Raw genomic sequence first — 16175 nt, 5'->3', positions numbered from 1 at the left:
CCGGTCCGATATCGGATATCGGAGCCGACACCGATATGCCCGTGAGCTATCGGACGATAATGTTCAGTGTTACCAACTCAATTTTCGAAAAGGCAGTATACCAACAGAAAAAAAAGCACTAGTTTGTGTTTTTCAGTCATTTATAGGGCGCTAAATCTTTAAAAAATCCTTTGCTTTAACCTAAAACCCTTTCTATTAAAAGAAACCGTTTTTATTTAAGAAAACACACATTAAAGTATTTATAGGCATTAAAAATACAATTTATACGGCAGCTATTTTAATTACCGTATAAAAATATACGGCAATTGGCTGAAGTAAACAAAAATATATTGCGTTCTTAAATTCAAATATCTATCTTCGAAAACGTGCCTATCATCTTTATTTTAACTCATTCTTCCTCGCTCCTCCTCCTACTCGGATGTTGGTTGTGCTGTTTATTGTATTGTTGTCAATGAGTGCTTTGTTTTTAACCGACTTCAAAAAAAGAAGGATATTTCACACCGATTTTATTTTTATTTTGAATTTACAACAAAGAATACAAAGTTTGAAAACTCTTAATTGTAAAATAATTGCTTATGACAATAAAATAATAAATTACTTACAGGAAATTAAGTACAACAATCATATTACAAATATATTTGAACGGGTGACAATATTATTTTTGGATATTACAGTGTAATAAGAAAAAGAAAAGAAAGTGTGAACAAAGATTGTATCACTTAATAAATTTATCATAGGTACTACATGAACTTTTAATATTTTCTAAATGTATATAGTGAAAAAATGACTAAATGACTAGGTATGTCTTGCTAAAAATAGATTTAATAGATTTTGAAAGGTATTTTACTAATGTGTATTACTAAAACTATTAACTAATACTAGGTTGTAGTAGGTATTGATATAAACTTATTTAATTTATAATGTGTTAACATATTATACTATACAAATGATCGATATCAAAACTATTTAGTAAAAATAGCACATCTAAATAATATGCAGTAATTAATGATATCAAATATTTTTTACATTTTACTTTTCTTTTTTTGAAGTTGTTTTTTTTAACGTAACTAGTTATTATTAATGTATGTACAACTATGATCTATCATTTGATTTTTTTTTAATTATACCTTTTTTTATCAACTGGCAATTTAGTTTAGTTTTCTCTTAAAATTTCTGGCAACACTCATGATGATATCGGAACGATTTTATCGGACAATGTGAAAGGGCAAATTGTATCCGATATCGGATATCGGCTATCGGCGTCCGATATCCGATATCGGATCGGATAATGTGAAAACGCTCTAACGCTTTTGAAAGCTAAGTTTAAAAGTGTTGTCAGCTCCATAATCCATTATGCTCTTAGATCATTAAGTAAACTTAACTGTCTAATATATTTATCCTTTAGAGTAGGTACCAAATATTCAAAAAAGTGTAATGATGTGGTAAGGACTAAGGCCGCCTGTCCATTTGCAAGAAAACTTCTGCAAAAAATGTCCGACAGTCTGTCTGACAGTAGCTTGCAAGTCTAATTTATTCCGCGTTTCCACCTGCAAGTAGACTTGCAAGCTGCTGTCAGACAGACTGTCGGACTTTTCTTGCAGATGGAAACGCGGCTTATAGATGGCAAGGAATAACTACCGAAAATTATTTTGATCCTATCTAAAGAAATATTGTTGTAATTTAATAACATATCTAAAGTAAACCACAGCTGTTTTTTTTAAAGGTTGGATTCTTGCTATTTATATGCGAATGTTCTATGAAAATAAGAAAGAGGAAGAATTCACTAGATAATAAATAAATTAAACTCTTATTACAATTATTAAATGAATTTATTGATAAAATATTGTTTATAAAAATAATAATGTTAAAATAAACTATTCGTTTAATTTTTTATCTATATGGTTTTTATAATTATCTGTGTAATTGTTTATGGCCAAGTAATATGGCCAGCTGGTGTAGTTGACCGAGGGGGTGCGCTTTATCATAGCGACGTTATTCTCTTTAGTTGTTTTGAAATTTCCTTTTATATTGGATAAAGGAGGGCGGTGCGTTGTCCTAGGTTTCGGCCGGACTAGCGTATCGTCCGTATTAAGTTTATAATTTTGCATATTTTTACTATAATATTGAGTGGGCAGGGAACAAAAAGCCACGATGACCCGTGAGTATAAAATAAAACATCCGATACATTAAGTGAACTATCTCTAATTTACGTATCAGGTATACTTGGTGTTTAAATACAGCTTTTATTTCTTATGATATTGTTAGTCATGGTCAAATTTCATCGATTGTTCTAGAATGTAGTTCTTTCTGAGTAGGCGACACTCGGTCACGTTTATGACAACACGATTCGGACAAAATTACCCACGACGCATTATTATGTAAAGCGTTTTTTTATTTAATAGCATGTTGTTTATGTTTTTTGTTTATCATTTTATGTCAGAACCCGTTATAGCTTTATTGATAAGTTATTCAATTCAATAAATTATATTCAGTCGAGCTTATAGTCTAGGATCCTGCAGACCCACTGCAGGATTAGTGCGCTCATAGGTTATTTACTAAAAACCACATTTGTATGTTTATTTGAGAATATAAGTATCAAAATCGCAGCCTTACTCCATGACGTGATAGTATCGCCATGATGAGACCTTGAATTAATGTTACTCTCAACATGCCTACAGAAGGTTCACTTAAATAATTCGCCTAAGTTTGATATATTATGATTCATAATTAATGTATGTTATGAATGTATAAATGGACATATAACAGGCTGTGCAGAGGTTTCAGTCAGGTGAAATACACCAACCATGATTTTTTAGAATCGTGAAAAAAAAAATTGCCCTGATGTAGACTGCATTCTAAATAATAAATAACAAGTGAATGATTTTTTTTCGAAAAATCGAATAAAAATATTTGCGTTCAAATTTTCACTGTCAATGTGGTCTAAATATATTATTCTCCAAATTAGTTTTTTGGTCAGTAGCCTATGAGCGCACTAATTGCACAATCCGCAGTGGGATCTCGTACTATTAGGCAAGTATCTATACAAAGGTACAATTTATGCTTTACATTTTCTTTCCAGGAGGTAATCAAAGAGATTTGGCTCGTGCTAAAAACCAGAAAAAACAGCAGGAAATGCAAAAGAAGAAAAATGCTAATGAAAAGACTGGAATGTCTTTAAGTGAAAGAAAACACAGGTATAATTTAAAAAAAAATGTTTCTTTGTGTAAGAATTTATTTTGTAAAATTCGTCATATCATTATTATGTAATAATATGTAATAATGATAAAGATACTAACCTATCACACCATTACAATATGATCTTAATTTTTAAACCATCATGTTGGAATATGTATTTAAAATACAAAAGCATGTAGGTAGTATAAATTTGAAAAAATATAGAATATGTTAATTTAGATATAGCATTTAAATTATATACTTATATAATATTATATGCATTCAATTACATTGAACTACTATGTTATATGCATAATGCCTCCCTAGTAGGTTGAAGCATACGCATTTCAGACTGTCACTCTATGTAATTTGACATCAGTTCAGTCTCAGTTTACATAGTAGGACACACAATACTGAACAAAAACTCTTTGTCTATATAGAATCAGTGAAACATATGTATAACACATCTGCCCTATGCTAACCAAGGGACATGAGTTTTCCCTTTATTTTAAACATCCCCTTATACTTAAATTTAAATATAATAATGTTGCATTATCAACATTAGGGAGGGTCAGATTAAGAAAAAATTAAAATGCATTTATATTTCAGAGATGCGGAACTAATGAGAGAAAAACAACGAAGAAAAGAGGAACAATTAAATTCTCAAAAACAACCGGTTAATTAAAGTTATTTCCCTAATAATAATTATATTTGACTGCTATATTTATGTGAATGATGGTTGAAAAGATTTTCAGTGTTATCTGAAACTTAAATCAATCAAGTGATAAATAAGCAATGAGGTCTTATAAATCTCAAATTAATGTTTAAGATATTGTGCCTGCTATGAACAACACCAAACTTTCGCATTTTCAATCTCACTAATGCAGGGAATATGAAACAGTATTGGGAGAAAAAGGATAGATAATAAAAAAAAAAAAACAGTGAATATAGAATGCATGTGTAAAATTTTAGCATTTAAAGTCTTAAGTTGACTGAATACTAAATAAATTTGTATGTATAATTAACATCCATTTTTGTACAATAAAAAATAAAACACCAAATAATAGTTTTATTCAATACTGTTCTATCTGTGGTTCTATTAGCACTTATGTCATACTTGCACGTTTGAGTTGTGAAACCCTTGAGATTTTAAGATGTCTTGCAAAATACTATTATATCTATCAATGTTTTTGTAGAGGCTCTTATCTTGAGATAATGTTGATTTAAAAATTTCTTAACACCCTCTTGGCAGATGCCTACTGGCCTAAGGACTGGTTTCCCAAAAAAGAGGATATCAGTAAGTGGAGAAACTGAACTCTTGAAAAAAATTTCTCAATTATGCACATAAATATTGACAATTTTCACTATAGTCAAACAATAGTTAGGTACGAAATTGCAAAGATACATCTATATTCTTATAGCTAATTTAAAACATTGCACTTACTGAAAATATGTTATTAAGTATGGCCAGATTATTCAATATGTACATATTTAGGTTACATAATTACAGAAATTACAGAAATATCCTACTGCGTATTTTTAACCGTTTTTTAAAACAATCTCCACTTTCAAATATTTTCCACTATTTTATTAGATTATTTCCCATCTATTTCGGAAGTAATTAGATGGTACTGTACAATACTAAATGTGAAGTATAAATTAGTTATTGGAAAAAGTAATAGTAGTAAGAAGTAGTAACTATAACTTAGTAAAAAATCTAAAATTAATGTAATAAAAAAGTTAACTGGTAACATTGAGTTAATAATTATGTACAACATACTGCTAACAATAATTTGGCCACATACTGTAGGTTTGAATTAAAAAACATATTATGATGGTAGATATAGACAATATATTGTGCTTAACAGATTGTGATGTTAGTTATTTAGATTAAATTAATTAAGAGCTACAGATCATTTGTATGAATTAAATTTAAAGTAGGTAAATTTAAAACTACCACAAGAAATAAGTTATAATAAAAAAGTAGGCCTCATAAAAGTTCCTGAGAAATATTGCTATTTAAATTGCAAAGATAAATAATACCATATTGAGCTTTCAAAGCTTTGTACTACTTAAAATTCATACTTTAATTCCTATTTATATGTATAAGTACAATATTATGTATTTGGAAAATATATCACTGCATTTTCATTTCTTTTCTTAGATTAATATATGAAATGAATATATTATAATGCATTACCTACATTATTTATAATAAAGTAGGCCTAGGTAACTTTTTAACCCAGTGATGATAAAAATAATTAAGATGTTGTTTCTTTAGCCAAATGATTCTTTGCAAATTCATCACGTTGCTTATAGAGCTCCTTAGCCAAATCTTGAATAAATGGATGGTTAAACTTCCCGTATGTTGCAGTGAAAAACTCTTCTAATATTTTTGGAGAATTTTCTCTCTTCTCGTATTCAAAAGCTTGCAAAATCATATCATATCTGTCCAAATCTTTTGCAAACTTTGCTTCTGGAGAACTTTGAGTTTCATATTCCTGTAAAAATAAGGTTTTATATGAAATATAAGACAAAGAATCTAGTTTTAACACAATTTCATATCACCAATCATAGAATGTAAAAATGATTGTATTACCAAAGGTTTAAGGTTGATGTTCCGACCGTCCCTCCATACATTTTTGATTACCTCTAAACACTTAACACAGACACTATTTCTTTAAAACTAATCATTTTATCACTTCTCTATAATGAAATGTGTGCGCGTTCGACCTTTTTAATCAATAATTTACAATATTTACTTAGAAAAACAACAGTAAAATACCGGAAAAATTTGACACTTCTACAGTAGTGTGCGTGACTTTTGCCAAGCGAAACACGACATAAAGCACGACATCTAGCGCATAGACTTTAAACTTATTACAGATCTAGCGCGTCAATGTCTAAACGAAAGGCGATGTTTAGACATTGACGCGCTAGATGTCGTGCATTCGCGTTCGTTATCTTATGCATAATGAGCATAATTCTAATAAATCAAAGTTCTGTGTAAAAATTGAGTAATTTCATTTCCAATCGTTCAAAGAAAATAACAATAAAATAAAATAAAACTAATGACCTTAGAAACTATGTTTTTTTTTATTTATTACTCATTATTGTTCGTCCGTCGTAGGTCTGTAAACTGTATTGTACACTGAAGGTAAATGGTACTGTAGGTACTTTAGTTCGGCGTCGTCGCTCGTCGGCTTGATATAAAATTACATTCTTGATTTCATTGACACGCGCTATGATTTGCGCGCGGAATTTCTTGTGTTGTGAATTTATTTTTGTATGCTATGCATTTTAATTGATTCAAATTGCAATGTTTCTCTAGTATGCATTTGAGACTATATTGTAAATTGTAATAATTGATCGTGGGTATAGTAATTAATTATTCTAATAACGCAATTAGTAATATATGTATTTTCGGTGGGATTCAAAACAAAAAATTGGCCCGTGATTTTTATGAAATTTCACCACATTGCAAATCACATCAATCATAGTTCATACACATGTATGACGAAAGTGATTAGTATTGTGGCTAACATTGACTCATCAGTTCATCACTGAAACCAGTGATAAATCAGTACCTATATCATATTGTGTTTGAATATTTTTAAACAATGATATAAGTATACAATTATTATAAATCGGTAAACTATCAAAGTAATCACAAACTTGCAAACATTGGTAAAATGTCCAGTAGTTTATGAGCCTATTCATTACAATTTACAATCAAACAAACAAACAAAGTTTTCCTCTTTATAATATTAGTGTAGACAAACACTATGAATACGATCACTAATGCAAATTCGGGGATTTTCTAATTATTGCTAAATAATAATTGAATTCGTTTTGAAATACTCTATAATTTTTAGTGTATAAATAGACATTTATAATGTGGTGCTCATTTTTTTTGTACTGCTAACGCTATTGTAGGTACCTATTTTCGTTGTTTTATTTCAAGTGAACACGGCCATACAATTTTGTCACGAGCCGCCTATGATTGTAGGTACTTTTGTTAGGCTCCTTCGTCGTCCGCGTCGGCTCGAAAGTTCTTGATTTCATTGTCACGCGCTATGATTTGCGCGCGGATTTTCTTGTGTTGTGAATTTATTTTTGTATTATTATTATTTTTTATTTATTTTTTTATTTTATTGATTCAAATAAAATATTTCACTAGTATGCATTTGAGACTATATTGTATTATGTATAATTTATCGTAGGTATAGTTATTCTTATAACGCAGTTATATTTTCGGTGGGACAATTTGACCCGTGATTTTTCTGAAATATCACCACGTTGCAAATCACATCAATCATACACACGTATGACGAAAGTATAGTGGCTATAATTGACTCATCAGTTCATCACTGAAACCAGTGATAAATCAGTACATATATCATATTTTATTGTGTTTGAATATTTTTTAAACAACGATATAGGTATACAATATTATTATAAATCGGTAAACTACCAAAGTACTTCCGAAACAAGTAGTTTGAACACGCAGTTTTCTTATACTAGTAGCAAAAATCAAAACCATAATATTATGTTTCCCTACTATATTTTACTAAAAGTCGAGTGCGTCGAAATCGTAAATAATAATATGTTTTTCACCTTCCTGGTTATTTTCCCATAGTAAATAGTGTTTTAGGTTTGTTGTTGTAGGTAGGAATAATAATAATTATTCTTACATGTTGGTTATGAAATGTATATTGAAATAATTTACTTTTACAAATCATTAGTGATATAAGTTTTGAGTGAAAATGCTTGGATCAGCATAATATTATATGGTACTTCAAATACATGTTTTGATAAAAAAAACAATAGTGTAATAAAATAAAACTGCGTTTTATTGTAATCAATGTTGACAATTTTAAATTCCAAAATTATTGATCAATAAAATAGTTTACACCAACAAATATAACTTTTATTTTTATAACAATCGTTCATAATATAAACCGTAGCAGGTGGCGTTTTGAAGTTCTGTCTACTCATACAGAAAAATGGAAAACTTGTTTTTTTTGTAAACAATTTATTACTCATGTTGTTTGGCAACTCGAAGCGTGGTCGTCCGTCGTAGGTACTTTTGTTCGGCGTCGCGTCCGCGTCGTCGTCCGCGTCGGCTTGATATAAAACATTCTTGATTTCATTGACACGCGCTATGATTTGCGCGCGGAATTTCTTGTGTTGTGAATTTATTTTTGTATGCTATGCATTTTAATTGAATCAAATTGCAATATTTCTCTAGTATGCATTTGAGACTATATTGTAATAATTGATCGTGGGTAGGTATAGTAATTAATTATTCTAATAACGCAATTATATTTTCGGTGGGATTCAAAACAAAAAATTGGCCCGTGATTTTTATGAAATTTCACCACATTGCAAATTATATATTATACAATTACAATTACAATTATTATAAATCGGTAAACTATCAAAGTAATTACAAACTTGCAAAATATGCTTTTCCGAATTTTCAGACAGACACACAATTTTATTAGTTTGTTTTAGCAAAGTAGGTAACCTATACGCTTACGTCGCGCGTCGCGTCGTCGAAAACGGTGCGCCCAGAAACAAACATACCTAATTCAGTTACAATCCTTTTTTTGTTCCGTAATTTATTGTATTTATTCTAATACGATTTTTTTTATTCGTCGGCCAGTTCTACTAGGTATAAAAAGATAAAATTGAAATATAATTATTGTAGCGACAGCCATATTATGTTACTATGTTTTCGTAAATATGTTTTTCACCTTCCTGGTTATTTTCACATAATCTTATCTTATATATAAAAATGAATCGCAAAATGTGTTGGTAAGCGCATAACTCGAGAACGGCTGAACCGATTTCGATCATTCTTTTTTTATTATATTCCTTGAAGTACGAGGATGGTTTTTATGTAGAGAAAACGTAAATATTATGTACCACGGGCGAAGCCGGGGCGGACCGCTAGTCTTCTTATATATAAAAATGAATCGCAAAATGTGTTGGTAAGCGCATAACTCGAGAACGGCTGAACCGATTTCGATCATTCTTTTTTTATTATATTCCTTGAAGTACGAGGATGGTTTTTATGTAGAGAAAACGTAAATATTATGTACCACGGGCGAAGCCGGGGCGGACCGCTAGTATATATATATATAAATGAATCGCAAAATGTGTTGGTAAGCGCATAACTCGAGAACGGCTGAACCGATTTCGATAATTCTTTTTTTATTATATTCCTTGAAGTACGAGGATGGTTCTTATGTAGAGAAAACGTAAACATGTACCACGGGCGAAGCCGGGGCGGACCGCTAGTCTTCTTATATATAAAAATGAATCGCAAAATGTGTTGGTAAGCGCATAACTCGAGAACGGCTGAACCGATTTCGATAATTCTTTTTTTATTATATCCCTTGAAGTACGAGGATGGTTCTTATAGCTAGAGAGCTAGTTAGTTTAGTTTTAGTGCAGTGGCAGTGTAAATGTTGTTGTTGAGGTTATGTAAATTTAACACTTTAGTTAACTACCAAGATATAAAGAAATGAGGATAGGACACAATAACTATTGGTTGAGGTATTTATAAACTCATAATATACTTTTAAAAAAATCACGTTTTAATAAATTTCTAGAATTAAATTAGAACAGCTGATTCAAAATAGCCTAAAAAATCTTAATAATAATAATTACGCTTCACAGCAAGAAGAAATGTACCATATGTACCCGCACAAAGTCGATATTGTGTTGCCTACCGTTCGACTCAATGGCTAGGGTTGTAACTACCTTTAATAATTATTACCAAACTAATAAACCGAGTGATGCGAAATAACCATAATTCTTTTAGAGTTTGATAAAATGATCAGGCAGGTATTTTCTTTAATCCTCTGAATTCTCGGTTACTAAATTGTATCGTTGAAATTATTCTTAATCGCGTAAATTTAATAAATAATCATATGGAAAACACTTTTCATTTGTTTTTTTACTTTCACGCCCAACTACTATACAATAATTACGTTGTTTCGGTATTTTGACGAGAAAACGCAGGAAACATCCGTTGTATCATTTTAGATAGATTGTATATTTTGTATCTGTAGAATTGAAATCAAAGCTATGTATATGTTGTCTCCATTCTTTTCTTATCGGATTGTTGATCCCAATGCGAATGCGTCACTTAAATTTTATAAAAGACAATTAAGAACATCAAAAATAAAGTGATACGTAAATATTTCACAGTGCAATATATTATATAATTAATAATAATTATATATTTATGAAAAAATAATTACATCAGATTTAATAATAGCAATTGTTTTGAATGTACATAATATGAATAAATGATTACATCATAATAGTAATAATTACAATTGTTTTATTTCCCATTTGTTGCAACCCTAGCATATCTTCATGTAGCAGCAGAAGTACCTACACTGGCGGCGCGGCGGCATCGTGCCACATCAAAGGCATTGCCTTACTAGGAATGACTCATTTCTTTTATTATATAATTTACGTTTTACTTTTACAGAATCCGATTCAATGGATTATGAAGACGAGTCACACAACGCCATACGATAGTGATGATGAATGAACATTTCAATAAATGCATGCGTGTTTTTTTATGTTGTTTTGTAATTGTTAATTGTTTCTTAAATAAAGAAATAAACTAAATATTTAAATGATGATTTGTTATTTGCAACACAACTTTATATTTGAGATTCTTTACAAATGTATATTTAGTTTTGTATCATCAAATTTATAAATTTTATTCCATAGTTTTCAAAATTAAATGTAAATGACCATAAAAACATTAATAAAGTAAATCATTGATGTAAGGTCAGGGAACGTAATACATATATACATCTGACCATGTAGAAGCTAAGTCTTGTTGACTGCTGAAGTCTGTAAAGTTTTGTTGTCTGCTGAAGTCTGTACGCAATGAAAATGTCTGCCGTTTCGAAAATAAGTTTTTAAGACCCTAATAAATAAAATATATGTATATATAATGGCAGATCTGGTCAAATACTTTCAAAATTGTATTTTTTTCAGCACTTTCATAAGTGTCTGCCAGAATGTTATCCGCGTGATAATGGTCTGCCATTGTTATTTTCCGATAGTAATAATAATCTATTTTCAAATATCAAAATGGCAGACGTGGTCAAATGGTTTCAAAGTTCGCCAAAAATTTCCACCTGTCTTACCTAAGCGCGCGCCCCGTCCACCACTCTGGGCTTAGTGACTCCTCATCTCATGTATAGTAGGTATAGGGGAATCAACACACAAAAATCCAGGTCTGGTCAAATACATACAGGTAGCTTTGCGCTAGCTCTCTAGCTATTACTTCTTATGGAGAGAAAACGTAAACATGTACCACGGGCGAAGCCGGGGCGGACCGCTAGTAAATAATAAAATAATAAATAGTGTATTAGATTTGTTATTGTATCTTGTATACCTACGAATAATTATTCTTACGTCTTGTTGGGAAATGTTCAAATACCTACCTATTGAAATAATTTACTGTTACAAATCATTAGTGTTATTAGTTTTGAGTGAATAGGCATGGATCAGAAATTCAGAATATAATATGCTACTAACTACTCAAATACATACATGTTTACACAACAAACACACAGTGACCGTCAGTGACAAACACTATGGATACCTACGCTCGCGAATGCAAATTCGGTGATTTACTAATTATTGATACCTAGTCATTGAATTCGTTTTGAAATAGCCTGTACTTTGTAATTTTTAGTGTTATAGACATTTATAAAATGTGGTGCTCATTTTTTTGTAATAAATCATCCCGAACGCTATTGTATTTTCGTTGTTTTATTTCAAGTGAACACCTAGGTATACAATTTTGTCACGAGCCGCCTCTGGCCTCTGGGTGAAATAAACAAGTCAAATGATTTTTGTTCTAATTGTATTTTGGTAGTAGTTTGTTTAGAATTTACATTACCATTGTTTAATTTTTATTTTGTATTTGCAGTAAAATAAAAAGATGAAAAACTTCATTAGGTATATTGTACGACACCTCACTCTGAATCGCGCTAGCGAAATTTTTTCGTTACAGAGCACATATACAACTTTCGGACAATCTTCATTGAGGCCGGCCGGCAAATCGAGTATGTCGAGAAACTTCACTTATTCGATGGAGGTATTCTACCTTCCTTCCTCCACAGTTGTGGGACCCCGACGTGCATTGAACACGCAGCTTTCTGATACTAGTAGCTAAAATCAAAACCACAGATATGTCTGTGATCAAAACCATAATAATATTTTTACCTATTATTTTACTAAAAGTCGAGTGCATCGAAATCGTAAATATGTTTTTCACCTTCCTGGTTTTTTTTCCATAGTAAATAGTGTTTTTGATTTGTTGTTGTATGAATAATTATTCTTACTTGTTGGTTATGAAATGTATTTTGAAATAATTTACTTTTACAAATCATTACTGATATTAGTTTTGAGTGAAAATGCTTGGATCAGCATAATATCATATTTGCTACTTCAAATACATGTTTTGATTAAAAAAAAAACAATAGTGTAATGTAGGTAATAAAATAAAACTGCGTTTTATTGTAGGTAATCAATTTTGACATTATTTATTTCCCAAAATTACAATAAAATAGTTTACGCCAACAAATATAACTTTTATTTTTATAACAATCCTACTTCCTACTAATGCGAAAGTTCATACATGTTTCAAAAGAAAAACTTTTACTTTTACTATTATTTCAATTTATCCGGTTTAATTAAGACTTAATATTGATACATATGATCATTATAAATACAAATAGGAATTAACAATATAACGAATACGTGGCACAACTAAAATTTTACCGATACCACCCGTGGTCATTCTCCTTTGTGGGTCATTTGTAACAGGATGGCGGTTCTACAGCGAAAAAAGAAAAATGATGGTCAGAACGCTGATACCGGATACCTTAAGATACTGTAATATAAAATATTACTAGATTAGATAAAATATTATAGGTAGTATCTTCACCGTGTGTGACGCGCTTTACATTCACGCCATCTAGAGTTAAATCTTTATCATTTTTGTATACGTCTGTGTGTGTAAACGATCCTGTATGCAATGACAGATGTTAAAACGCATAATTTTACCGAATTGGGTGGATTTTAAGGCAATGATATAACATATTTCAATAAAATATAATATTCAGTAACCGCCATGACTATTCCTAGGTTTGATGACTATTCCAATTACGCAAAAACTCAAATAAACTAGAAATGTAGAATTCAGCGCCATCTAGCGGGATATTGGCTGGGAACAGATCGTTGCAATCACCTTAACATTAGTAATTTGACATTTAAAACTGATCAATGTTCTCTTGAAGGTTAAAATTACATTTATAATTTATATTTATATACAAAGACATACAAGGGCAAGATAAAAAAATTAAAGGACATTGATAAAAATCAGTTATCACATTTATATTTTATAATCAATTAGGCAACTATGTGATGCCAAGGTATGGTAGTTTAAACTTTAAACATGTAATGGAAGTTGAGACAAATTATTCAATTTTGTTTTCAACTGACTTCAAAAAAGGAGCAGGTTCTCAATTCACAGACTTTCAATTGGTTGAACTGTTTTTGATGATTCTTTTTTTTATTCCAGAATAAGTGCCCTCTCTACTCTCGTTGGTTCCATTCAAATTTTTCCAGTTCCAAGTTGTTCATTTAAAAGCAGTTTAGCTTGTTTCAATCTTTTTTGTTTTGAACTTTATATATTTTCTTTAATTACTTACTCAATTCTTAAATACCTTTTGGGACATTCATCAGTATATTGGTTTTGGTATCACTAGCCTCTCGTTATGAGACCTGTCACATCCTAATTATTAAAACAGCAGTACTTTTGATCTTACCATAAAGAGATTATACATCCTATCACCAGCTATACCAGTGAGTTCAGCAATCTGTTTCATAGCTTCTTCCTCCCTTCTGTGTTTCTCTTCAGGTGCAACTCCACAGTGAGGTGTAAGGTCTCCCACAATACATTCTGCTAAATCGTGGATAAGAGCTGAAATGAAGTTATCATACTTAGTTATTTAAAAACTTATGTCTTACTACAAAATAAAATGATGAAAAATGGCAGCAATAAAAGTGAAAACTTACCTATTTGCAGGCACTTAAATCTGTCTAATTTTGTTGGATTATTTTCTTCAGTTAGTAGGAATGTCATAAGGCCCATTCTATACATGTGGCCAGCAATGGTTTCGCAATCATTTATATCACACAGAACCCAGCCTGTTCTTTTAATATGCTGGAATGATAATAGTTTAACTGAATGATTTAGTAAACTAAATATAAAAATAGTCACATAGCTTTCTACTTGTAAAAGGATATTCAAATTGTTTTCCAAAAAATCTAACTAAGTACTACATAATATTACTATTAAGCAGTTTAATAAGAATTTTATATTTTATTTACCTTCAGACGACCAACTAATTCAAGAAATTCAAGAATTTTTCCATGTTCAACTAATGCCATTGCTTCGTAATTGGGCCTCCCCAATTATGTACTTTAATCTAATCGAAGTTCGCTTTAATGAAAGTTTGTATATTATGAACTACTGAATTAAAAAAATAGGTATTGTATATTATTGATGTCATTCAATTTATAACAAATAATCTAGATAATAACCAACCACTGAAAAACCATTTCTGATTTCTCATTTCTCAATAGATGATGTCTGATCACTGATGACGTATGGGCATCGATGACATTAGATGACATTGACATATAAAAGAAGTCGCTTGACACTTGACAGTTGAATAATTTGGCATTGTTTTTTGAGGTTTAGGTATATTATATGGCAAGACTGATTGATTATTTTAGTCTGTTTCTAGCTCTAACAGACTAAAATAATCTTGTCTCTCCCATCAATTTGTATGGGAAGTTGCGTCGCTACGTGGGCGCACTTTCATACTAGCCCATAGGTGGGAGAGACAAAATAGTTGCGGAGACAAAGTTGCTCGTGCGCGCTAGCTCTCTATGTCGTCGTTGCTAGGTTACGTTTTTTAATTTTGTTGAACTGTCAAATGTTGCCTATTAAAATGGCTCTACTAAGGCTCTACTATAGTAATCTGTTCTATTGTACTTCTCTTTGTCCTTCATACCTACTAACAGTAATTATCAGTTCTCACAAGTTAAGTGTATGTAATATAGATCATTGTATTAGGAAAATTCTGGATCTTCGAAGCGTATACGATTTTATGCTGTGGCATAAAAAGTAGCATTTAAATCACTCTTTATATCTTGCCTATTTTCAGACACAAAAAACCTATGATTAATTTTCCGGCTTCGAAGTGAAAGAAACACAAACAAAAAAGACGTATGGCACTCGGGGACTGCCGCGGTAAAGCTATTGCATAGCATGCCTTCAAGCCACACCTCCGTGCCCGTCGGAGTGGGGAGCGTGAGGTTTTTTCGTTACGGAATTTCTGGATTCGGTCCCCGTGCTCAAGGCCCGCGATAGAAGCTATGCAATAGCTTTTTTGTATTACAATTAACTAGCTTTCCGCCCGCGGCTTCGCCCGCGTTTTCAAAGAAAAACCCGTATAGTTCCCATTCCCGTGGGATTTCCGGGATAAAACCTATCTTATGTATTAATCCAAGTTACCCTCTATATTTGCTAAATTTCATTGTAACTAATTGGTTCAGTAGTATTTGCGTGAAAGAATATCAAACATCAACTAAGATGAAGTGAAAGAAGAAGTGAATAGGCTATACCTCTCTGATCAGGCATGCTAACCAAATGGACCGCATCTGCGCTTAACATCAGGCGAGATCGCGGTCAAATGCCTGAACAGTTTTTGAATAAAAAAAAAAAAAAAGAGGAAAGGATATTGACACATTGAGAAAGGATTGCAATTTGCATCCAATGACTCTATTATACTAGTAGACGCGGCATACGCCAACATCATTGCACTAAAAAACAGCGTAATTAATACATACCTACCACAGACACCTACTTACTAACGCATTAT

At 31.2% G+C, this 16175-nt stretch overlaps 2 protein-coding genes across 3 annotated transcripts; one reads left to right on the top strand and one right to left on the bottom strand.

The window, feature by feature from the left end:
• The first annotated feature begins 1937 nt into the window (after positions 1 to 1937).
• On the top strand, positions 1938 to 4238 carry LOC149487901 (putative SERF-like protein). The gene is made up of 3 exons (XM_089696609.1): positions 1938 to 2158; positions 3080 to 3194; positions 3784 to 4238. Exons 1-3 carry the CDS (start codon positions 2152 to 2154, stop codon positions 3857 to 3859), a joined length of 198 nt encoding a protein of 65 aa, XP_089552735.1. The 5' UTR covers positions 1938 to 2151; the 3' UTR covers positions 3860 to 4238.
• A 142-nt stretch (positions 4239 to 4380) lies between these two features.
• LOC149487900 (5'-deoxynucleotidase HDDC2) lies at positions 4381 to 14868 on the bottom strand. Of its 2 annotated transcripts, none has more exons than XM_089696608.1 (5): positions 14830 to 14868; positions 14617 to 14714; positions 14302 to 14449; positions 14052 to 14206; positions 4381 to 5675 (listed from the first exon to the last, which is right to left on the bottom strand). In XM_089696608.1, exons 2-5 carry the CDS (start codon positions 14674 to 14676, stop codon positions 5436 to 5438), a joined length of 603 nt encoding a protein of 200 aa, XP_089552734.1. In that variant the 5' UTR covers positions 14677 to 14714; positions 14830 to 14868; the 3' UTR covers positions 4381 to 5435. The 2 variants fall into 2 exon arrangements, with proteins under 2 accessions (XP_089552734.1, XP_089552733.1); XM_089696607.1 differs by having other exon boundaries at positions 14617 to 14728; positions 14834 to 14855.
• Between the last annotated feature and the right edge of the window lie 1307 nt (positions 14869 to 16175).

This window comes from Colias philodice, chromosome 6 (genome assembly GCF_061535455.1).
Source record: "Colias philodice isolate Cphi_HAF_F1 chromosome 6, ilColPhil1 Martin Lab GWU primary, whole genome shotgun sequence".
Lineage (NCBI taxonomy): Eukaryota > Metazoa > Arthropoda > Insecta > Lepidoptera > Pieridae > Colias > Colias philodice.
Note: the sequence above shows the minus strand (reverse complement) of the source record. Positions and strands in the feature narration are given on the sequence as shown.